Here is a 26,598-nt window from a genome sequence, read left to right on the forward strand (position 1 = left end):
CTCTGAAACTGATTTAGGGTGAAGCTGGGTAAACAAAAACCTTGTGTAGTCTGAACCCCCCCCAAAGAAAGGGAGCTTAAATCACGCTGATCTGCAAAAGCCTTAACCAGGCATATCTCATCAGTCACTGACAGCATAAAACCATTAGACGCACTGCATACAAATAAGCCAAAGCATTTATAGCAATGAGCAGTGAGCTGCTGTGCACACTTATATTCATATTCACTGAGAGATGATGCCCTTCATTTTTGACCACGCACTCATTTGAGTATCTCTCAGACAGTAGCTTTCCAACTTACTATCAAACACAAAGAGCATTGAAGAGGGCTGTTCATAAAACAAACTGTATGAAAGGAGCTCATTGAAAGCCTCTGGCAGATAAAATGTTCCTAAAACTCCAGTTTCCCCTTCACAACTGGCGCTTCTCACGCATTCCAGCGCTTAGTTTATGGGCTGGAATTTATTGCACATGGTTGTTCTCCAAACCATTCAACACACCCCTGCACCCTGACATTATGGGGCAAGTGGGAAAGAGCTAAAGAAAATAGACAATGGGCATGTGAACACAGAAACACACATTTGCATAGAATAACTTTTGATGTAATATACTACGTTGTAAACTGCAAACAAAACCTCACTGGACAATCATGCAAATGTGCACACATATTACCAGCCACAAGGGAACTCTTTCTTTAAAATTAAGTCTATATTTTCACACAAGACGACACTGAACACATTGAGCAATGTGAAAAACTGATTTATGCTTTTGGGACTTTTCAGGTGCAGTCTACATATTTTTTTTTATCGCACTCTTACTTACGCAACACAAACTTCATAACTAGTTATATGCCACTTTATACACCCCAGTTATCCAGCAATTATCCCATGATAGATCCGAACAGGTGTGCCTGTTCCCCAAAATGTCTTGCATCCCAAAGTAATGCAACCATATTATATCCATGAAATAGTAACAGCTATGACACGAAACACCTGTTCATCATGTCAATATGCAGCACCAATTGCTGATTAAAACATTTTCCGTGGCATAGCAACTTTCTAAATTCAGCACTTGCAATGCATTATGGGTAATTCAATTTCCAATAAGAACACTTTAGAATATCATCTGTCAAAGTCAAACAAAAGCTTATTAAATATTTTTTCGAAACATTCCAACAAGTTTTTATCTTGACAAACTTTGCTTTTCTAATTAGAAATGATGGTTATATATATGACTATATTTACATTTTGTTATAACTTTTTTTAAGTTAGACAGACATCAACCTTCTTAGTATTCCTCAATCAATTCATTATAAACATGCACATAAAGTTATAAAAGAATGCTTGTTTTCCCATTAATTTATGTAAAAAGATTGGTGTACAACAGTGTAAATATATTTTATAGATTCAGAAATCAGCTCTAACAAAAACAGTTATGATGGTATAAAACATCTGCTCAAACTGAACCCTTCCAAGCTCCAAAATGTGCAAAATATGCTTTATTTTATTCTTATGTAATTATTATTATCTGTAATGAGTTTTATATAATCACAACAGATCGTAGTGTCCGGGTAGTGTTAGATATAGATACGGGTCCCTAAAGACCCAAATATGTGATAATGATTGACGCAACATTAGTGCATTTAAGGGTTAATTTAACTTCAAATTCAAATTGTAATTCTGAATCAAGATTGCCCAGGAATTTAAAAGGCATTCTTAATTCATTTAAGGAAGCATCACAACTCTGGAGCCTAACAACGCCATTTATAACTATTTTCACAATATATCACCGCTTCTCATACCTTATTATTTCATTAAACCTGCTAAAATTAGTTTCAGTCTGAAATATTAAGGCTTCCGGGCTTGCCATTAGTTCAAAATTAACTTATCTAGAAGAGTGTGATGACGGTGATGGGAACCTAAACTAATCTAAGCAGGGGCAGGAAGAGACCCATGGCAACAGGGGAGGATGCAGGAAGGTACAGAGAATGACTAATCAGCCCAATACCCTCATGAGAAGAGCCTCGAATGTGAGCGAGTGAGTCATCGATCTGAGCTCCTGCTGGGTGTGGTCCATAACCATTGACTGTTGCCACGGCAACCTACAATGACCCATACAGACAATGAGTAATAACTGAAGGTGTCCTAAACAGCAGTCATGGCCAAATCTGGCATGATCACTAGCAACACTGAAAAACAAAGAAGAAGAAGAGGAAGAAAACAGCACATATTAAGCTAGACTTTTTCCTAGAACATTTCCTGTCTCAAGAAATCACGTAAAAGATTTTCTAAAAATTCATCTAAATACAAAACAAAATAGGAAACGCTGAATAATGTTTGCTGGATCTAAATAATGCCAGCTTCAAAGCTTATTTATGAGGAAATTCTCCTATTGGCAATTTATGGTCTGGAAAAATTTCGGTCTGGTTGCATTTTTAGATTTTCCAGCAATCTAATTGAAATATTATTGAATTAATTTATAGTGACATTGCTGAGTCATATCTTTTAATATATCATTTAGCTATTACTGAACATAAGCACAAGCATTTTCAGCATTTAAAACAAGAAGTGCTTCAATTTTGATCTGATTCTGGCACTAACAAAAATAGCTATTTTATTTATACAAACTCCTAATCTTAAAGGGATAGTTCACCCAAAAACGACTGCTGTCATCATTTTATCTGAAGCTGTTCCAAACCTGTATGAATTTCTTTCTTCTGCTGAAAAAATACTATGGATCAATGGGGCCCAAGATCAACTGTTTAAACATATTCTTCTAAATATCTTCTTTTGTCTTCAGCAGAAGAAAGAAATTCATACAGGTTTGGAACAACTTGAGAGTGAGTAAGTGATGACAGAATTGTCATTTTAGGGTGAACTATCCATTTAAGTATTCAACTGTGCAATTCATCCTGTGTAACAGACATGAAAGATACCTCAAATCATACAGCTTCTGAAAAGAGCTACTTTTCAAAAGATCAAACTTATGATTTCTGCATAGCCAAACATAAAACATGCCAAAAAATAATCCCATAGGGATAACATTAAAGGACTTTGGGCTGGGCTTGTCTGCCCGGTAAGAAACCACCAAGCAACCATCAAACAATGCCCTAGCAACCACCCACAACATTTTACCAGCGTCCTAGCAACCACCAACAACGCTGAGTTTGGCACAGGCCGAAATATTTTCTTATATTTTCTTCAGAAAATATAAAAATGTGATAGTGAAAACGATGTTTCCTCAACCAATTACTTCTAATCTAGTTCGCACCCCTGATTTAGAACTGCAGTTAATTGTTGGCGCTTAAACGGTGTGCGGTACATAGAAACTTCATCCTTGACATGAATATGGGGAAGTTCAGTCAGCAGCTCAACAGCTTTGCAGGTGCCATGGCAATATGAATAACTGTATTACGTTACCACATTACTCACGCTGGAGCCTTAGAGATATCTTTAAGAAAATCCGATACCCCTGACACCAGAAACTTCAAGTAGCTCTGAATGAAGCGATGCAAAATCCATAGAAGCACAATATGTGCCCTCTGGCGGTAACAGGACTCGAGAAACATTAATAAAGCACAGGCCATTTGGTTACTTGGGTGTGGTTTTTGGGGAAATGGATCACCAAAAGGCCAATTTACTTTCCTAAACTTCACCACCATAACACCCTGGCAAACAGGAAACTTAGCAGCATGTGATCCGATGGCAATGCAACATGTAAAACCATGTGAAACATGCAATGTGCTGTTCTGCCAATCAGAAATACAATATATGACATTTGTGACTCACAAAACAAGATAAAATGCATTTTGCATATGTGCAAAAGTGCATAAATTAGGTACAGGCGTAATAGTTAAAATTATGCTTGTGGGATCACAAAGAGGATCCTGAATGAGTCAGATTGACTCCGCCAATGTGGTGAGGTCCTCAGCCATGCAGTTTCAGGAAGACTGAACTATTATGTGGTACCACGTTACCTTCCAGACCAGACTTGGCACTGTCACAGAGCCCTCGGCTTAGTCATTTAACTGCCAATTGAGCTGAATGTCAGTTATATAACAAAATCATGAAGAATTAAAAGCATATGTCCAAGAGAAGTCTAAGATTTCCAGACGCCACAGGAGACGTTTCTGAAGGAGATGTTTACTTATTTTCATTTTCTTTTCTTTTTATGGAAAGCAGGCTTCAGACAGACTTATTGGTCTTTTAAACATGATTTCTTTTGTTTTTATTTAGCAAGGATGCGTTAAATTGTTCAAAGTGAGAGAATATTAATGCTTTTCTTTTGAACTTTCTATTTTTCAGAATCGTGAGAAAAAAATCACTATTTCCAACTGTTTTCAACATTGATAACAATAATAATAATACAAATTTTAAGCCGCAAATTAGCAAATTAGAATCATGCGACACTGGTAAATTCCAATTAGGATCATGTGACACTGATGTCTGGAGTTTTTATATAGCATGTTAAAATTGTCACTTTTTGAGGGTGAGCACCGTTTTTGTGTCTGTCCCTTTAAATGCAAATGAGCTGCTACTCCCAGCACCGAGGGCGGAGCTACAACAGCTTGTGTCCAGAAAATTAAAAAAATGTATAGCCTTTTATGTTTAAACCTGAGTCAGACAAAGATGGAGAGACTCAAGAAGAAGTGGCAACATGTAGACAACATCTCTAAATGGTTAGTTGATGAAATGTATTTTATCTTCTAGTCATTGATTAGCATATTCTGTCATGATAATCTATAAATCGCATTCCGGGGGCGGGGTTTATGTCAATTTTAGGGTTCGTGATTTCACTAACCCGGGAGGAATGTTGTGTAGTCCCTACCAGCCGGTTGTTGTAGTCTTTAAAAAGCAATTTCTTTAAAAGAAAATATCTCCCTTTGCTTTGAACTTTGAGCGTTGTGACTTTGCAGATGTTGTTTATGCTCAAACAGCAACATTACACACTAAATAATGTTAAAAAAGTGAAATCATAATCAACCACCCATGTGACTTTTTTTAAGTCATGTGACTTTAAAAGGTTAAAGTTGCCCATGTTTTTCTCATTACACTCCTTTGAGAGGGCTGAACTAACATCACACCAGATGAGCAGATGCTTGACATTTGATGCCAAACGTCTTCTTGTCAAATGTCTTGGCTCCTGTTAAACATTCCCTTCCTTACCAGAGAAAGACAAGCTTCACACACACCTACGGCTTGAAGAGGAACAGCAACTTACCTGAAAAACAAGAAAAAGGAGAAAACATTAGCAACATTCATGGTTTACACATTGTACAGCCTAGAGACTAAATGCTTCCCACCCTAAAAATAGTTCTTAGGTGTTAGCTTGAGTGCTGACGTAGTAACTGACGCCTGTTTTTATGGGAAAAGTTGTTTAAGACATCAGACAGGACCTAGCTCCGCCAATGTGCTAGCTATTAAAAACAGGCAAGGAAGAGAATGTAGCTGAAACAAAAGAAAATAAAGCTCAGGAAACAGCAGACATGGCACAAAAGCTTCCTTGCAGGATGGTGGTTCACTTTACAACATTAACCCTCGTTTAGCACAATAAACCCCCTACTGGGCCACAGCTGCACCCTAGTAGTGTGCGTCAGATGCAGGAGCTTCATGTTATTATCTTTGCGAGCGCACCACCTACTGGACACTGCAGGTATGAAAACACAATGTTTTTGTAATTGCAGTTGAAAACCACTTCTAAAGCAAGAGACAATATATTGCCTGGATGGACCAATATATGTATGGACCAGGATCAGCAAAATCATCGTTTACAGCCCTTTATAGCCTACAAAACACTTTAATACTGAGGAGAATGCTGATAAAGACCTCCATCACGAGGCTGCCTCTCCAAACACTCCGCTTCATCAGTAACAGTGCTTATAAATGTAGTTTTATTGTAACTGGCTCGGGTTTAAAGGAGAGATGGGATGAATTAGAAGATGAAATGTTCCTTGCACGTTTCAAATTTATATTACTTACTTTCTCCTGTGGAACGTGGAAGATATTTTTAATACATTTACACTGAATGGGAAGTGGATCTTTAAAAAAAGGACCCAAAACAAAAGCAACATGAATATATGTGTACTAAATTTTAAGCATTCTGAAGTTACTTCTGAATCTGATAGCTGTGTCTGATGAATATAATAAAATAAGTTGGGATTTACTTGAAAGCCTCTCCTCCATTGGACTGTTAACCGCTGTGTTCACTGATTCAGTGAGTTGAACTCAAGAACTTGATCAATCATCACCATTCATAACCAAATTATTCAAAAGTATTCAGACTAGATTGAATGATTAATCAAACAGATTCTGTTTCACAGAAGAAATAAAGTAGTTTGAGTTTGGAACAAAATGATGATCAAACAGAATTTTCATTTTCGGGTGAACTATTCCTTCAATAAAACCCCACCAAAAAAATGCCAAGCATAATTTGTATTGAAAAGCATCATGTTCCTGCATTAAGCAGGTCAATGACTAGAAATCAAGATAATGTAACCCCCCGTTCACACAGATCTGCAAAAACAACTAAAAACGCTGTAAAGAAAATCATCTTTTACACAGCCCTACAAAACACGAATACAGCGGAGAATACTGGCGTAGACTGAACACGTAATACGCATGTGCACGACGTAACAGTTTTCACAAATGTGCTTTTTTGAAGTTTATACAGTGATGACAATGGTATCGTTTTCAAAAATGTACACTTTGAAACCTGTTTTTAAAAATGTGCATTTTCAGGCCCCCAAAACGACGTTGTCGTATAAACGACAGCCAAAATGCAAATAATAAATATATTTGACATCAGAATACTTTAAACGTCAATCCTGGCCATTGTGTACTAATTACACCTATCTGATGTTACAATTTCATGTTCACTAAACTAAACAAATTGCACAGTGCCTGAGATGTGGCACAGCAGGGTGGGGTCTCAGAATAGAATAGACTGGAATGGCTGATGACATCATTATTAATTCCATCAACTCCTCTACTTCAGCCTCCCCTAGTTTCTCTGATTTCGGTGTAGTCTACGAGCTATAAGCTCTCTACGGTACTTCTCCTTCCTAAAGCAGAATAAACGGCAGACTAAGGCCAGCTGCAGAATAAATCAATATTTGCATTGCCTGATCAGGATTGGATCTTTCCACTTTAAATTGCACGGCCATTAGGCACGAAATTATCAGTGCCAATAGCATTTAGCTATCGTTCTTGAAATGAAAAAAGGGAATGTGCACACTTGTATATATTCCCAACAAATAAGTGTTAAGACACAGCAGATTGGATTACATCCATTTACAAATAACACATTTAGTAAGAAATGATATGTGAAAGTGAAACAAAAAAATAGCAAAGGAAAGAAAGTGAAAGAGCAACATTTAAAACAGCACATTTGAGCAGATACAATGAATTCATTGTGTAGTAAAAGTGGGAACAGTGGGAAAAATGGAGAAAATTCCTGAATGCCAGGCAGTTCTCATTATCCTTGCATGGCCTGTACACACACACACGCGTACACGCATACACACCATCCTTAAACTATCATCTCCACGCACATGCGACTAGCATTCATTTTAAAAAAAGAAAGAAAGAAACAAGAAAGCATTATTATGTCTGACAGATTAAAGTAAAAGTGCTTTGATGAAGACATTGCACTTATATGTTTGCAATTGCATGCATGTAAAAATGGGCAGACAGCCAACACACAATGTATAAATGCCATCCCCTACACAACCTTTCTCTGAAGAGGCCTAGAAGAAGCCATCATTCACACATTCGCACATCAATTCAACCTGTTAACTCTTTGTGTAACTGACACACGATCATTTGATCTCTAGATTCAACAAGATTCCTGCATCAGTCTCTATGGTGAAGTAGTAAAAGGAAACCATTTAACGGACATAAAAAGCTTTTCTGAAACAAAAGAGAAGGTAGAAAAGCCAAAAGCTCATTAGAAGGGAATCTGGGTCTGAATCCAGATCAGGGGGAAAAAAGCAGCATTCGGCTGGTCACTGGCTGGACACAACGGAAACAGCAATACCTACAAATGCCTTCAATTAATATGAATACATTAGTGTTAATTCCTGATCCCCATGGATATTAAACATCAAATATCTTACAGTTCACTGTAATTGTGCTATATTTGGCCAGTAAGCTACTTTGGACACAAGCAATTTCAGATTTATATACGGTAAGTATTAACTATGCTTATTAGCATGCATATTACTAGGATATTGGCTATTATTAGGACTAATAAAGCACATATTAATGCCTTATTCTACATCCCTTACCCAATACATAAACTAACTTACTATTAATGAATTAGTAATTAGGAGTTTATTGAGGCCAAAGTTGTAGTTAATAGTGAGAATTGGACCCTAATCTAAAATGTGACCAAATTTACTGACCCCAATTTTTTTTAAATTAGTATGTGTATCTATCAACCATAAATATATTATTTTATAAAACCATTATTTCTATGATCAAAATCTCTCGAGCTAAACTACAAGCATCCCCTCCAGCAGGCAGTGGCTTTCACTGCCATTGATATTCCTGACAGGTAGATCACACCCAACTCTGCTATAAGGCTGCCAAGAGTGTGTCCAGCAGAAAGTGACCCCTAAATGAAGTGGGTAAGTAGGGGTGGAGGCCTGTCAGGAGTGATTGATGGGAGAGAAGCCTTTGTCTGCTCTGACAATTGGGAAAACATTCACTCTGGTCACAACAGCTGAAGGCTTTTTGGACACTTAGCAGCTCCATTGAAACACACTCGCTACAGTCAGTGATTCAACAGAATAGACACATTTAGATCACAAATTACTCCGCTTTGGACTGACTAACCTTTTCAGACAGAGAAAAGTAGGAACAGGAGAGAAACTAAAGAATGAAAAAGAATGAACTATACAGTCACAAATAACAATAACTGGACATGTTGATGTTTCCATAGTATTTCAAAACGTCACTGTCAGTTTTTGAAAGTAAGCTTTTGAAAAGTTTGTTATGAACTCCCTTAACTTACTGACATCGGCTAGATGAATATATTAACACATGACAAACCGCATTTAATACCATTTAATAACCTATATAGTCAGAAATATGGCCGTCACAGTGAGGTAATAAGGATGAAGTAGGTGACATTATATTACTCCTAAACACCAGAAGAAATATAATATAATAAACAGAGCAATTCCAATAGGGTTCTCACACCATCGGTGCTCGGGCTCTAAAAATGTGGTTAAGCCAACCACTTATATGTGTTTAGTAAGTGTAGTCATGAGAGTCGTTGGAATTTGGAAAGAATAAAATAAAATAAAGTAAATAAAATCTGCAAATTACAAATAAAACCAGTACGAATACTTATGTGGATGTAATAATTACATGTAATAATTGGGCTGAGAATCAAACTGAAAGTTTTTGCCATCTAGTTGACAGGTTTAGCATGGCTCTGGTATGGAGATATGACTCAGCACATTTGCATTGTGAGTCAAAATCTGCTCTAATCCATCAACTGAACTTTTACCAAGCAAATGACAAACCACACATGGTTACGCTAATGTTTGGACTCACGTAGCATCCAAATTTAACAAGGACCACTTAACCTAGTGACAGAGCAACAAAAAACGTCCAGTTCCTTTCAGCTCCAAGGCACAGAAACACTCACTAAAATCTGCTGCATGCTCAAAAGCACCTTTGCCCAATCAATCTCCAGGCATTTAGTGCTTGTCTATTTTCATGCTCCGATAGACAGACTCTTGGATATCTGCACTCAGCATTTTTCAGCCCAAGCCCTACCTGAGGAAGACCCGGGATGCTTTATCCACAAAACTGTCATCGCAACCACACACAACTCAGTTTATATCAATTTATATTGAATTACAGACATCTATCCAATGAAAACAGTCAGAGCTGCGTCCTATGACATCAAACTTCCTGGTCCGCATGTCATTACACACGCCGTACACTACAGGCAGCTCTATAACGGGAACGGGGGAACCCAGGCCATGCACTGGCTGTTACCGTGGTGATGCGGCAGTCAGCGCACCCGAACATGCCGCATGGCTGACGCAGAATCCTGCTGCTTCCCAACACAGTTAAAAGGAAACATGCAGACAAGCTCACAAACACAGCCAGAGTTCAAGCATGAGGGCTCTCGCACAAAAGACCAGGCCCTTCCCTTCATAAATAACACAGCAAAGTTGAGCCAGAGAGGACACAGTGGAATTCAGAACTTTGCACACCATTCACACCCTCCTTAAAATCCATTCCCGTCCTGTTAAACGGCTCAACTTGCGGCGCATTCCTCTAGGAATCGATCCGCAATGATCAAGAGAGGTGAGTACCTTTGAGAGAGGTGATCTCGTGTTGGATGGACCGGGCTGTGTCCATGTCACTGGATTCTGTCACGCTGGTTTCCTGGGAGTGTGAGTGTGTGTGTGTGTGTGCGCGTGCACTGCGCAAGGTCAGTCCAGTAAGATTTCACCAGCAGCAAGACTTCAGGATTTAGTTCTGTTCTCCTCTCGGCTAAGTCTGCAGTGCTGCTTGCTGACCGTGTGGTTTCTCTGTTTTGATCCTCTCTCTCTCTCTCGCTCGCCCACTCACTCCTTCTCTCACACTTGCTCATTCCCTGTTCGCAGGGAAACTGTGATGTGAAAAGTACCCCTCCCTCACTTCTTCCTCCTTCTCTGTCTTTCCTCCAGCCCAGCCCAGCCCATCCCATCCCCCATGGGTCCCACGGGGTGCCTGAGCCAATCAAAATGCGGCATAAGTAGAAATCGTGCCCACTTATGGGATGTTTGAAGGTGGGAGACAGATGCAGATGGTTTCAACTAAGAGAGAGAAAGATGTAAAGAAGTCAAATGCAAAAGAATGAGTAAAAGACAAGGACAGAAATGGCACAAGAACGCAAACTTGAGAGAAATGCACTCTGGGACCTTGGTCGCATCTCTCTTTCCCTGTAATTTGTGAAACCACTGTATGTTTTTTTTAGCTCTTAAAATGATGACTCCAAATGCTATCCATAAAAACAATTTACAACCTGTCAGTTTTTAGCTAAATGCACCCACAGATTCTCATTTATGAATCCATATTTTCTATCTGAATCTCTTATTCATCATGACAGCATCGGTGTCTTATGAAAACATGCTAAAACTGCACACACAAAGTGAGTCACTACCAAAAAACTGCTCTTGTGGTCTGGACTTGGCTTCATATTTTTAGCATTTTCCAGGGTAAAATAATAATTATTCATTGAATATATAAATAGATCCCTTAGACATATATTTACACACCTTTACTTCTTTCTTTTATGTTAATTTCAGACAACAATAATAATATTCAGATAATAAATGGAGCAATTCCAATTGGGGCCTCGCACCATTGGTGCTCGGGCCCCTAACAAGACAAAACTAGACAAAAAAACAAAGCAAAGCGAAACAAAAAAAAGACATAAAGTGTGGAAATGTAATACAATGTAAATGTAAAAAATACTTGTGTGTTGTTATTGGCTCGTGAAAGCCTGTGAAAATGAGATTATGTGAATGATTAAATCATTGATTCGGCTGCCTGATTACCTATTGATTGCCTATTACCCATTTCAATGATGTGTGAAAAGCTTGTAAAGATATGAGAATGACAGCTCGTTAATATGTGAGCTGACAGAATTGTGGCATACGTTTTTTGAATAGCTTCTCATGCGTTTATGTAAGTGTGTAAGCTCAAAAATAACGTGTGATATTAAAAACAAGGTTGACATGTAAACAAACAGTTGACACACACAAACAAATGAGCTAAGATCTAAAGCTGAGAGTGTGTAGGCTTTTCAAACAACAGATGGCATGGCAATGATGATCTACAACAAGAACAAAAAATCTTATTACATCCCTTATTCTTTCATAGCGCATGAATAAAGTAATGGAAAAGCATCATAGACATAATTCAGCACTGCTACAGTACAGTGACTCAGCAAAGAATGGCACTGTACTTGCTGCAATTCATGCTTCTGCAACGTAAAGTCTACTCGACAGTTATGCAGGAAAAAAAAGATAAATTCACACTAAACAATTATTGACGACATCAGTGCACCTAATCTTCTTTTTTGCCAAAGCATTATTTGATTTTGTCATCAGACTTTGTTGTTGTAATAACTGATGTGTGTGCACAATCAAAGCCAGAACACGGGCTCAAAACACACAAAAAGAGAAAAGCCCCATACAGACTAGATGACACAGCGTTTTGAGAGCAGCTGGCCTACTGCTGAAGTTCCTGAGATTAGCAGCTCTCTCTCTCTCTCTCTCTCTCTCTCTCTCTCTCTCTCTCTCTCTCTCTCTCTCTCACACACACACAGACTGCTATTCTATTTCTGCCTGTTTCTTTCCCCAGTGACCCTTTTTTATTCTACCTCTACAAGTCTGTCATAGCCACAAACAAGGCAGCACAACGTAAAGGGGTTCAAGCTTGAGATATTTAAATATCAGAGTGTATATTTACACCAAGTGTGCCACACAACACAAGTCCTAAGATGTGAAGCCAAAACATTTCGATCGCCCCCAGGTGGCTGAATGCAGTATAGCTCATAAACCCCGCCCTCTTATTGTATTCGAAACATCTGGTTCGACAACAAAATTACGAAAGACGTAAGATTGCCAATAGTGTAGGGGTAAGGTGCCTGGGAAAAAGTTGTATTTAGTTGTATTCCTTTAAATATTTCTTATAAGATTTGGCATTAAAGCTATTATGTAATTTTTTTCGCCGCTAGGGGTCGCTAAACTTTTACAATAACAAAGACGTAGGTTGATGACGCATAAGCATTAAGCGGATTTATGGATCTTGTTGTCAAGCTGATGGATCTAATAATGTTTATGGATGAGTGAATACATTTATGTTTTTAACATGACTGTGGTATGAAGCAGGGCGCGATTGCTAATGAGAGACAGATATCATTTGAGGCGAAAAATGTCAAATGGTGATAGAAAACATTTGGAGTGTGGAAGAGACCGTTTCATTTTAACCTTTATAGTCTGAAAAGTCCATAGACAAACTTGATAGCAGTTGGCGATATATAATATGAGGATGCGCAATGTTAGAGCCTTTGCAAACAGGTTGCGTATACAATGTTAATCCAATCAATAAGACTGACACTGCAAATAAGAATGTAAACCCTGAGTTTAGGAATGTACAGGAGGAACTTTAATTTGTTAACCCTGGGTAAATTATGAGCTGTGTAAAACATGAAGCAATATAACCTGGCATTCAGTTTACCCCGGGCTTGTTGATTATATCAAGTGTGAAAAGCCCTAGATTTTTCTATAAAGACAATGTATATTCTAATGATCTCTGTTTTGGCCAACCTTTGTAAACTAAGTAGCACTCCGTTGCTGAAAAAGTGTTTTTAAAAGTATAAGGGTGTATTCACACCTGCCTTGTTTGGTTCGATTGAATCGAACTCTAGTTCGTTTCCCCCCTTGGTGCGGACCTTTTGGGCAGGTGTGAATACAGCAATCGAACTCTGGTGCGGACCAAACAATCGAACCGAGACCCAGCTGAAGAGGTGGTCTCGGTACGGTTCCAAACGAACTCTGGTACGGTTCGTTTACGATGTGAACATGAACCGACCCAATATCGGCCCAATATCAATATCGACCCAATATTGTTCGTTCAAGTGCGAAAGAGAATTCCTTTCCGGCGCGCTGTCTGGCCAATGTTGCGCGTCTTTCTGCGCGTCGTGTGTGCATCATTGGCAGTGTTGTGCATGAACGCGTTCGATTGAACGACGTTCACTGAACGCGTTCATATTTTGCATATCATATCATATCATATTCCGAACGCTGAACTGAACGAATCACTTTTCATACAATGAACGTGAACGAGAGATTTTTCGAGAGAACTCATCTAATTTTTTGTACATAGCATAGCCTATTTGTTAGGATTTTAGTAGCCTATCATAATGATTAGGCTAATAAATGCACGCACAATTATCCGTGAACTTGATTTGAACAAATGCCTTTCAACTTGTCTGTGCAAACTTCAGAATTAAATTAATGTGCAGAAATTTGTACAAATAGAGAGTAGGATATGTAGGCCTACTATACTGTTGTAGCCATTAAAAAAAGCGCGTTTCATATTTGTTAAAATATTATAATGTTATTTTTTTTTTCCATTTATGTTGATTTATGAAAAAGTGAACAGCACGACCGAGATAGGATGCGCAATATGAGACATGGAGCGGGTCAGACATGATTTTGATCGTTGAAGTTGAAGTTGTTATAGGCTAGAAAGCCTTTCTTTAAAGTGAATTTCGTTTTGTATAAATTGTATCTTAATTTTAATCAATTTTTCATCAACCAATTGCCTGTATTTAATGAATAGGCCGACGAAACAAATATAACGGAGGCGCCCGCGCACTCACTTGCGCACGTGAACTAGAGCACATCCTAACTTAACGAAACTCAGTGTATGCCTCACACAGACATGACAAATACACCAAATACACAAAGCTTGAAATGTCTTTAAAATAAATAATTCAAAACGAAAAAAGAAAAAGGCTACTCTCTGATTATGTAGCTATCCATTATTAGGCTTAGCCTATTTATGTGCATTTCTCTCTATAAGCGCGTTCACACGGAGATGGCGATCGTCAACTTCATCTTTGCAGCCGAGTTGACACTTTTAGAGAAAACACTTGTTTATTAATAAAAATCAATACACGCGTCACCGGATTTACAGATGCACGCACACATATATTATTTCGAAATAACGAGATATTGTGTTGAAATAACATTATTATTAATAATAGCCTACATCTTTGTTAAAAGAATTTAACAAATGAACGTGAACTTAGTTCATTTTAAAAAAATACTATATATATATATTTCTGTACTTGAGAATCCTTGTCCAATGAATGGACGACCTTAGCACACGTGTGGTTTTGTTTACACATTTTGGTTCACTTGCAAAAAGAGCAGTGTGAAAGCGAACCGTACCTAACAAAAAAACAAAAAAATGTATTTGGTCCGGACCAAAGCAAGTGAACCATCGGACTTTCCTGGTGTGAATACACCCTAAATGACACTTCAGCTCAGTTATTCCAAAAAATAATAGTTTCCTTCTGAATTTCAGTCACTATCTAGAGCCATGGGCATGGCCAGCTACACTGCAATTGATCTGCTTTAATAGCTTAGTTTGCAGGAAGTGAAAAAAAAATCATATTTGCCAAATCTGTGATGAACTGCTGGGAAAGAAGCCATTGCTTTGTTCTGATAAATACTGCATTAGAGCAGGTGGTAAATAACTATTACACGGCTCTCTGAAATATGTGTTTTGATTGGTCAGTCACAATATTGAGCAATGAGCAGTCACTTTTTTTCTTTTCTTTTTTACTGCAATCCATGGCAACATATCGGAGCATCTTCCAGTGTCTTTTATATCACTCCACACACAGTCCATACCAATGAAAGATAGAAAGCTAATCACAGCCCATCTTGAGACTCAAAAGGCTACTGTCAGTCAAAGCAAGAAAACGTACTCGGTTACTAACGTAACCTCGGTTCTCTCTAGGAGAGGGAACGAGTACTGCGTCGAAGAACGCTACGGGAAAGATATTTCTTTGTCGAGATTGAAGCCAAAAATTAATCCTTAATTTTGTAATATTGTAAAACGCTTTTCTGAAGCATACAACCTAGGCGGAGCAATACAGCTCACCCATTGGCTGCTCTGCCAGAAAAGCACAGCCTATGCGAGGCCAGGACGCTGACCAATGAGGACGCTTCGCGCCCTTCTGCGTCACCTCCCGCCCAAACAGGCGTGACCTAGGCCTATAAATACGAGCATAGCTGTCTAACACGCCGATTTTCGTCAATGAAGCGACGCAGCGTGGACACGCACGGCATGAGACGCAGTACTCGTTCCCTCTCCTAGAGAGAACCGAGGTTACGTTAGTAACCGAGTACGTTCTCTTACGTAGAGTTCTCTCGTACTGCGTCGAAGAACGCTACGGGAACCCTATGCAAACCGCCGTGCGTGTTCTTGGATCGACACAGACACCTAAGGGCGCGCGCGCCCTGGTATACAAGCGCCTACCCCAAGAAGTATAGGGAGAGCGGCTAAATAGCATCATCCCTTATAGTAGTGCCTCTTAAGGCATAATAGCATATATATGTAAATATAGATATATATGAAGGGTAATAGCATGCTCATGGGACACATTGTCAGTGAGTGATGCTTAAACATTGAAGTGACCTGGGCCGCAGCGCGGGGCAGGAACACTTATACATATTAGGCATTGAAGTGACCTGGGCCGCAACGCGGGGCAGGAGCACTTGTACATATTACCATTGAAGTGACCTGGGCCGCAGCGCGGGGCAGGAACACTTATACATAGTCTTCTAGACCGAGAGCAGTTTAGCCTGCAACGCAGGAACCTCTAGGTTACAGAACCTAATAAATGTAGACGGGGAGGCCCAGCCTGCCGCCATACAGATATCATGTAACGAGATTCCGCTATACCAAGCCCATGAAGAGGCCATGCCTCTCGTGGAATGTGCTCTGATGCCCAAAGGGCATTCCAAGCCTCTAGATGCGTAGGCTAGCGCATTGGCGTTCACTACCCATCGAGATAGACTCTGTTTCGTTGCGGCTCGTCCCTTGGAGCGCCCGCTGAACGAAACAAAGAGCTGCTCCGTCTGTCGAAAAACAGCGGAGCGGGACACGTAAGCTCTTAATGCCCTGACCGGGCAAAGGGAGCTATTTCCGTCCTCTGAGGCCGGCATGGCCGACAGGGAGATGACCTGAGCCCTGAACGGTGTGTTGAGGGACTTAGGCACGTACCCATGCTTCGGTTTCAATACGACTATAGAGTCGTTTGGCCCGAACTCCATACAAGAAGCTCTCACTGAGAGCGCTTGCAAGTCTCCCACACGCTTCACTGAAGCGAGAGCCAAAAGAAACACGGTCTTGAGAGACAGGTGTTTCATGTCAACTGAGTGAATAGGCTCGAAAGGGGCCCCTTTCATAGCGTTCAACACTGTAGAAAGGTCCCAAACGGGGACTGAAGGAGGCCTTGGAGGGTTTAACCTCCTGGCGCCTCTCAGGAAGCGGACCACCAGGTCGTTCCTGCCTAGTGAACGGCCAAGCGTTGGATTAACGAACGCTGATATGGCAGCCACATAGACTTTGAGCGTGGATGGGGTTCTTCCCTTATCCAATAGCTCTTGCAAGAAGGAGAGAATCTCCGGTTCTCCACACTGAAGTGGTGACAGACCTTGATCTGAACACCATCCAGAGAACACCGACCATTTGGAAGCGTAGAGCCGTCTAGTAGACGGAGCCCTAGCTTGTTCGATCGTGTCTAACACTCCTCTTGGGAGGTTAGCGGGTACCCGTTTATGGCCCATACGTGTAGGGACCAAAGCTCGGGGTGAGGATGCAGAATCGAGCCCTTGGCCTGTGAGAGGAGGTCTCTCCTCACTGGAATCGGCCACGGGGCAGTACTTTTCAGTCGCATCAAAGCTGGGAACCAGGTCTGATTCGTCCAGAATGGAGCAACTAGCAGTACTGAGCATCCGCTCTCCTTGATACGCTCCAGCACTTGAGGCAGGAGTGAGACAGGAGGAAAAGCATAGAGCGGGCGGCGGGGCCAGACTCTGGCCAGCGCGTTCGCGCTCTTCGAAAAGAATTCTGGGCAATGAGCGTTTTCCTGGTTTGCAAACAGGTCTATTTCCGCTCTGCCGAACGTTTTCCACAGCAGACGCACTGTCTGTGTGTGTAGGGACCACTCTCCCGTAGGAACGTTGTTCCGTGAGAGTCTGTCCGGGCCTACGTTCAAGTGACCTGGCACGTGCATTGCTCTTAACGAGCGCAGGTTGTGCTGGGCCCACACCAGTATGCGTTCCGCTAACCTGAATAGGTTCCGGGATCTCACGCCACCCTGGTGGTTTATGTAGGCTACTACCGACATGTTGTCCGAGCGGACCAGGACGTGGTGTCCTTTTATCCGGGGACAGAAGCGCCTCAGCGCAAAGTCCACTGCCATCATTTCCAGGCAGTTTATGTGCGGTAGTTCGGCTCGCTCTGACCACTGGCCAAAGAGCGGACTGCCGTCGAGCAGTGCTCCCCAGCCTGAGGTGGACGCGTCCGTGGACACCACCTTCAGGCTCGAGGAAGTCCCCAGGCTTACACCTGACCGGTACCAGTCTGACGCTCTCCATGGTGTCAGGGCTGAAATGCATTCCTGAGTGACCTTGAGGCGATAACGACCGTGTAACCATGCTCGGCGCGGTACGCGCGCTCTCAACCAGAACTGTAGTGGGCGCATGCGCAGCAGGCCCAACTGCAGCACTGTTGAGGCTGAGGCCATGAGGCCCAGCTTTTTCTGAAATCTCCTGAGTGGCACTATGTGGCCGCTGAGGAAGGATTTCGCCATTGCAGGGTATTTTGCCTGCGCTGTGATGACAGCTGTGCTGTCATAGACAGTGAGTTCAGATCCAGTCCTAAAAAGGAGATCCTTTGACTGGGAAACAGTGAACTTTTCTCCCAATTGACTCTCAGACCTAAGCACTCGAGGTGATCGAGAATTAGGGTCTTGTGGCGGATGCGTTCTGAAGGTGATTGAGCTAGAATCAGCCAATCGTCCAAATAATTCAGAATTCGAATGCCGCGGAGTCTCAGGGGTGCCAGCGCCGCGTCCATGCACACTGTAAATGTACGAGGTGCTAGAGACAGGCCGAATGGCAAGACTGTGTACTGATATGCCTGGCCCCCGAAGGCGAATCTCAAAAATCGCCTGTGACGTGACGCAATTTGTATGAAAATACGCGTCTTTCAGATCTATTGCCATAAACCAGTCTCCTCGGCGAATCTGCGCGAGGATAGCTCTGGTCGTGAGCATTCTGAACTTTCGCTTTGTCAGCGCTTTGTTCAGATGCCTGAGATCTAAAATGGGTCTGAGACCCCCGTCTTTTTTCGGTTCCAGAAAATATCTGCTGTACAGACCCCCTTCGCTCTGAGCTTGAGATAAAGGCTCTATGGCCCCTTTGCTCAATAGCTTCGCTATTTCGGCTCGAAGTAGATGTGCTTCTTCTGTTTTCACCGTAGTTTCGACTTTCTCCGTGAAACGGGGAGGGCGTCGATGAAACTGTAGCGAATAGCCTCTTTTTATAGTCTCTAGCACCCATTCTGAGACCCCGGGAAGTCATTCCCATGCATCTGCACGTGTGACTAGGGGTTGAATGTAATCTGGGCCCTGGTCGCGAAATGGCGGCGACACGAGAGCAACCGTGTGCTGTGACATGGACGCCGTGGCGTGTGAGGCGGGGGGCATGTTTAACACAGTATGCATCCCGCGCGCGCTCAGCTCTCTGTGTCGAGAGAGAGCGCGCGGGACGAGTCCCGTAGGGCTCGTGATGTTTGTGAATAAACGTGGGCGCTTGGTGGCGGGCACATTTATAACACCGGGAACACTGTTTTTGTGTACTGACTGACCGTTCGTTAGTTTCGTTTTTACAGAAACCCGCGGAACGTGCAGTGTGTAGTGGTTGTGGGCACTTGGCAGTGGGTCACGCTCACTACATGTAAAACACAATCGGCATGAGCCGATTTTATGTGTGCAGACCCTGTGTTGTTCAGGGCTGTGCTTGCACGGGTTGAAAAACCGGGCTCTGGCCGCGAAATGGCGGCGACACGAGAGCAGTCGTGTGCTGTAACATGGGCGCCATTGCAGCGTGATGCGGGGGCGCGCTTAATCGAGCGGGCAGCCCGCGCGCGCTCTCAGCTCTCTCAGCTGAAAGAGGGAGCGCGCGGTGCGAGCCCCGTACGGCTCGGCATGTTTGAGAATAAATGTGGGTGCGTGAACGCGGGTACATTTATAGCACTGGGAAGTACTGTCTATTAGAACTGACTGACCGTGCATAGGTTTCGTTTCATAGAAACCGTGTGACATGTAGCTTGTAGTGATTGTGGGCGCTTGAAAACGGGCACGCTCACTACATATAATGCACAATCGAAATGAGTCGATTTATGTGTGCAAGCCCTGTATTGTGCGGGGCTGTGCTTGTGTGTACAGATGGGCACTGGGTCGTGGGCATACAGTTACACACATTACATCATCGGCCATGGCCGGGACACCGTGTAGCACAGAGAGTACTGTCTATCAGAACCGACTGACCGTACATTCGTTTCGTTTTTACAGAAACCACGGGACATGCAGTGTGTAGTGATTGTGGGCACTGAAAAGCGGGCACGTTCACTAGCTTACATGTGAAGCACAACCGACACGAGTCGATTTTATGTGTGCAAGCCCTGTATTGTGTAGGGCTGTGCTTGTGTGTACGAATGGGCACTAGGTCGTGGGCATTACGGATACACACATTACACCATCGGCCGTGGCCGGGACACCAGTAAATACATTTTCAGATTTACCTGGGGCGTCGTGAAAACGGCGTCTGTGTGCAGGCAAACGGGCATTGATGCCGATTTGGTGACTGCAAAATACACTGGCACGGTCGCGAATGTTGGGACTGTGCGAGCGAGACATTTTAGTGAAATCCGGCCGCGGCGGGATTTTAACACTGTAGCTTTCCTCGAAGCAGAAATGCGCATCCTGGCTGAAAACGGGGCTTTCCGGGACTCCGCGATTTCTTCGTGAATTCAGGAAGAAAAAGGCGCGGGTCGTGAGGACGGTAACGTACGTTCCTCTGCAGAAAAGCAGCCATCCAGCCGGTAAGCGCATCGATGCTGGTCTTTCTCCGTCGACGCTCACGAGCGGCGGGGGAGGGGAGATCCTCGGAGCTCGCCCATCCCTCGCTACCCGAAGCGAGGAGAGAACAGCAGTCGTCCTTCACAGACACGGCTTCATCTTCCTCATCCATGACGGACGCGGCGGCACACAGCGGCCCTTGTCCGTCGGTCAGAGAGTCCAGCGAAGCGGGCGGAGGAGCTAGCGGCAGCAGCGGCGAGCACCTCGTGGTGAAGGGAGGTTCCGGGCTCCGCTGAGCACGGCGCTTTTCACGGCGCGGCACTACAGCGGGCGGAAAAGGGTGCAGCTTCAGTAAATGAACGCCAGGCGAGTCCGCAGAGTCACCGTAGGCATCAAATTACAGCGATGGCAGCCGCCATCGACGAGAGCTGAAGCTGCGTGATACTCACAGGCAGGAAACACAGCACGTGGTCCCTGTCGCTGAGCGGGGCTCTACACGAGCCACAGGAGGTGCGAGACATCTTGAAAAAGACGCTCGGCTCTTTTAGTGTGGAAAAACTGTGTGACGCGACGGCGAACACACACACAAAACACACACACATAATGTAAAGGATATTCCACGCCGGAGAAGCGCAGCAGGGAACGGCGGCTGAAGGCGGCGATGACCAGCGGCTTCAGGTAAGAGGCGCGTCCTGCTGAGGTGCTTGTATCCAAACGGCTGTGGTGGCTCGAATCCAATCCAACGATGCGTGCAGCTTCGTGAATTTAAGAAAATCGGCGTGTTAGACAGCTATGCTCGTATTTATAGGCCTAGGCCACGCCTGTTTGGGCGGGAGGTGACGCAGAAGGGCGCGAAGCGTCCTCATTGGTCAGCGTCCTGGCCTCGCATAGGCTGTGCTTTTCTGGCAGAGCAGCCAATGGGTGAGCTGTATTGCTCCGCCTAGGTTGTATGCTTCAGAAAAGCGTTTTACAATATTACAAAATTAAGGATTAATTTTTGGCTTCAATCTCGACAAAGAAATATCTTTCCCGTAGCGTTCTTCGACGCAGTACGAGAGAACTCTACGTAAGAGAACCAAAACATCCTTTGGTAGAACAAACTTGTTAGAGATACAAAGAGCTGGATAAGAGCGAATGTTAGCTGGTCCATAAAAAAAGTATCAGACTGTATAGGTTAATAATTACATATATATAAAAAAATCGGAAATCAACTACTTTTGACTGACAAAATTCCAGCCACCGGAAACACTAACTGATAAAGTGAGTCGTACAAAACCTTTTTTTTTTGTAAACTTTGTGTACACAAACAATGTTGTCAATGCTATAGTTCATGTGTAGAGCCCGTGGTGATACTTCAAGAACAGTTTCATGTTGTGTCGAGCCTTCTTATTGTTTTAAAAATAGTGATTTTGATGCTATCATAGAAGTGCCCCAAGCACTCCCATTCAAAAGGCATTTTGACCGAAAACTAAAATACGGTCAATCTTAAAAGTGGCGTTTCCATTCTAATTATGCTTTTACATGAAAGTTTGACTTGGGTAGATAAACAAAAAGAGCCTAGGTTAAATTTTGGCGACAGTTACCCTTTAACACCACTTAAAATGTCTTCATTACTTCAGTCAGTGTTAGCTGATCTTTCAGAAATCATTCTAATATACAGAGAATATATTGTGTGATACTGCCTTACCAAATACTGGACAGGTACATGGCATATTTGTTTCCTACTAAGTGTGTTGGCTCTGATCACAAAAACACTCCGACCCGTCTCTTACTTTTTGTCACCTCACAAAAGCTTGTAGAATTCGGCAACTTGCACGGACCTGTTTACTCTTTCACATGTAGATCACTCATCCTGTCTCTCTGTGACCCATCAGCCCACCTCACACAGTGCAATGGCGTTGCAGGAGACTGTTTAGACGGTCCCCATAGATACAGCACATGTCAGATAGCAAACTGTCAACAAACACACGTTTAATCTTTTCAACTCACTCTCTCCTCGTACAGTAGCCAGTGTAGTGTGACAGTGTGATCTATCTATCTATCTATCCATCTATCTATCCATCTATCTATCCATCTATCCATCTATCCATCTATCCATCTATCCATCTATCTATCTATCTATCTATCCCCTGTTGAGAGTAAAGCAAAATAAAAGGACACTTGAGAGACCTTGATTTTGAGCTTCTCTTCTGGCGCACAGAATCAAGGTCGACAGTTTAATGAGGGACCTTGACCAATCTGATAACTGGCAGGCTGTTTATCTATCAGAGGGAAATCCTTTTTGTTATATGTTGGGGAAAATTTCTGATGATGTTGACCCTAGTGCATGTGATAATAACGATGTTTCGTTGAGTAACGTTTATAAGTTATTGAGCCATCAGTCGAGACGGATAAACACATAAGCCAAAAACTCAATTAAAGCTCATCTATCAACTTTCACTGGTTAATTACGTGCTGACAGATGACAAATCCCAGCACAACGCCTTCCAGAATCCCATCAAACTTCTGTTTGACCTTTCATGAAACTTACCACAAGATTTCATCTAATCTGTAAGTCATTCGAGTTTTGGCTCAGACAAAATTGTGAGGTTTTTTTTGCGATTCGTACATCTTGTGTAATAGATATAAAGTCTATTATACTAGATATACTAGATACTACTCAGTGGGCGGAGGGACATTATCATACTAAAATACTTTCTGACACACTCACTTACTGGCATACAAATAGACTTTGCCATCACTTACATACAGATCAACTTAGTCATGTTCCTTGAGTTTAGTCTGGACATCGCAAACAGGAAAACTACAATCTCTACTATATTCCAACAATGACTAAACATTCCATGACTCAACATAATGAAGTGACTGAGATGTTTCTACAGCTCCCAGGTTTCTTGGTTCAAATGTATGAGCAGCATTACCAGACGGATGGGGAGTTTGTTGCAGACATCCCTGGTATCCAAGTGACAGAAATTCCACACCAACTGAGCAAATTTTTAACTTACTGACAACCAAGTCACAGACAGATAGCACATTCATTCTTACTTAAGTGCGAGTAATCAATCATGATCATCAATCATTAGCTGAAGTGATCAAAAACTGGCTTTCCCGTTCGTCTGGAAATGCTGGAGAAAAGAGATGGTATGCAGAACAAACAATCTCAAGTTTCCAAAACATGCAGATTACAGCGAGACATGGCCGTTAGCACCAAAGACATTAAGCATAAGGTATTGCCTGTAGATGTGTGGGAAATCCTAAAGAGGTGAAGAGAAGTGCAGTATCAATCTCTGGTTACCAATATCGGCTGGAAATTATCCCATGTGTGAAATGTATAAAGAACATTTACATTTTTGTTCTCCCCAGCTGTTCCTATTCAACTTACTAGAAAACTAATGAAACATCCAAGAAACAAATCATGTGTTGGTAAATGTGTGTTAAATATAGAGCGGGAGAAATTCAATAAGATATTTTATTTGTACATTCTGTCTGCATTGCTCTAGCACCTCATTTAGTCAATACATTATGCTAATCAAGTAACATGACCAAAAACGCACTTTAAACATCACAATCCTCCATCATCCACCAACATGAAACCCACAGCATAAAATATCTCTCTAAACCTCTTTCTTTCCAGCATTCTCTCCAAGAAACACGTTTTTCACAGTAACAACATTCCCTTTCTATTTCCAGTTCGGAAAACCATGACTTCCATTACCTAAACTTTCCCTCTTTAAGACGTGGATGCAGGCCTCGGAAAGGAAAACAGCTTTCACTGTATTGCGATATGCTCCTTTTCCAATTTTAATTTCCCACTTTCAGTCGACAGTCAATGTTATGCTAAAGTGTGGCATATAATTGCTTTTATGGGACTTTAGTTTACCGCAATTTTTTTATTTATTCTGTTATCATTTAATCATGAGATTATGTTCATGTCGTACCAAACCTGTATGAATTTCTTTCTTCTATAGAAAACGTTTTGAAGACTGTTTTAACCGCTTTCTCTCTATACTGTTGGGATGGTTGTTTTTGCACCACAACCTGTATTCGGTGCGAGACAAATCTTTCCTTCTAGTGTTCATCCCGGATAGCAGAGTCTGGGGTTTGTTATGTTCAATAAAGTAACTATATCGGTGTTAACGTCCATTCTGTCAATAGTACAGGGCAGAATGAAACGCATACAATAAAAGTCAGTGAGGTCCAAAAAAAGACTTGACCCCATTGACATTCATTGTATAGGCATTATTCATCTTTTTTGGTGTTTTGCAGACAAAACAATGTTTTTTAAGGTTTAAAATGGCATTAGGGTGAAAGAACATGAACATAATTTTAATTACCCTTTTCATTCACATTCATCCCTTTAAGTTAAAAAGCTCTGTTGTAAAACTATGGATTCTTGAACAAAACTACTGAATGCATTAGGAAATTCCAATAAAGAATGTATGATATGCTGTTATTCTTTGTAAATAATCTGCAATTTTATCATTCACATTCAAATAGGGTGACACTGTACCCCAGCCTGGGTTTTCTAAATATAAGAAGCTGACTTTCCCAAGATGATCCACATATTTCACACAGGAACGCTTAATGACATCAATCATTATCACATTACAAAAAGTAATCCCTCAATTCCTATTGGCCATGCCATCATTTGGAGCTTCATTTGAGTCATGAGCTTTACTCATGGGTGTATTTTCTCTGTAAGTGGGTGTGTCTCAGGACAGTTCCAGGAAATCGTGTGTAACAAATAATACTGTATGGATACACATCAAATACTTTTAAACGTGTGACCAGCATTAGTTCAAATCCAAATCTGCGTTATGAATAAGTGAACGTGCATACTGTATGTTCATCACTATGTGTAGGCTTTTTCGAGGCACTATTTTAGAATGTAAGATCAGGTTGCATAAACCTGATCCTGGCTGAGGGAGTAGAGGGGTTAGACCTGCTCCATATGTGGACGATCTAAAGGTAGCTCAAGATTAAAGCAAGGAAGTTATTCAGATCAGAAACACATGTTTGGCCAACAAACACTGACAGACTTTGTCAATGCCACACCTCGTACTGTTTTCCATGTTTCATGTGATTACCTGTCGTGATCGTTTTTAATACACTGATAATCTGATATTATAAACTGAAATTTTAGGGTTTTGCCTCATTGATCCTCTTCACAAACTAAAATAAAGAGTTGAAACAACAGTGGCCCCAAAAAGTATTTGGACTCTCATTGACTCACTTCATGAAATTTATGAAATAGTGACAATAAAGACTTTCACATTATTAAAAAAAAAATGTTCCCATTTATTTCATATTTTTAACTATTCATATTTTTATCTATTCAAAGAATCCTAAAAAAATGGATCACAGTTGAAAATGTAAACAGCAATACATGTTTTCCATATTGACAACAATAAGAAATGTTTCTTGAGTGTCAAATCAGGATATAAGAATTATTTTTGATGGATCATGTGACATTGAAGACTGGAGTAATGATGCTGAAAATTCATGTTATATTGAAATTATATTTCACAAAATTAGTTTTTACTGCATTTTTTAACAAATAAATGCAGCCTTGGTGAGCATAAGAGACTACTTTTAAATATATATATATTTTTAAATCTTACCAACCTAAATTTTTTAATCTATTGTTATATAAAGTTTTTTAATTGTTTTATTAATAAACTATTGAAATGTTTTGGTTAAAGACAAATACCGCTACGTTTAATACTTTTTATTAAAGGTTAGGTATAAGAATTGTCTAAATAACTTTATACTAAATGTCTTTATACCAATACATAATTAAAATTTAAGTACTTTGAAAAAGAGAGTATAAAAATTGAGTGACTATAGTGTATTTAATCTTCAAAAAACACAGCTCATTAATTCCTACCAGGACGAAACAAGTGATTGGTTTGCGCGACTGT

General features: G+C 41.3%; 2 protein-coding genes across 5 annotated transcripts in view; both read right to left on the reverse strand.

Annotated features, from left to right (window-relative positions):
• pleca (plectin a) overlaps positions 1-26,598 on the reverse strand; it is a 91,380-nt gene that overhangs the window by 61,839 nt on the left and 2,943 nt on the right. The gene's annotated exons all lie outside the window — the stretch shown is intronic.
• The window catches only part of LOC306987443 (uncharacterized protein), a 54,471-nt gene continuing 32,041 nt past the window's right edge, over positions 4,169-26,598 (reverse strand). Inside the window, exon 5 of the mRNA XM_079591718.1 lies at positions 4,169-5,218. Coding sequence (XP_079447844.1) covers positions 5,190-5,218 — 29 coding nt within the window. The 3' untranslated portion in view covers positions 4,169-5,189. The remainder of the gene's footprint in view (positions 5,219-26,598) is intronic.

Source organism: Phoxinus phoxinus (genome assembly GCF_949152265.1).
Source record: "Phoxinus phoxinus genome assembly, chromosome: 19".
NCBI lineage: Eukaryota > Metazoa > Chordata > Actinopteri > Cypriniformes > Leuciscidae > Phoxinus > Phoxinus phoxinus.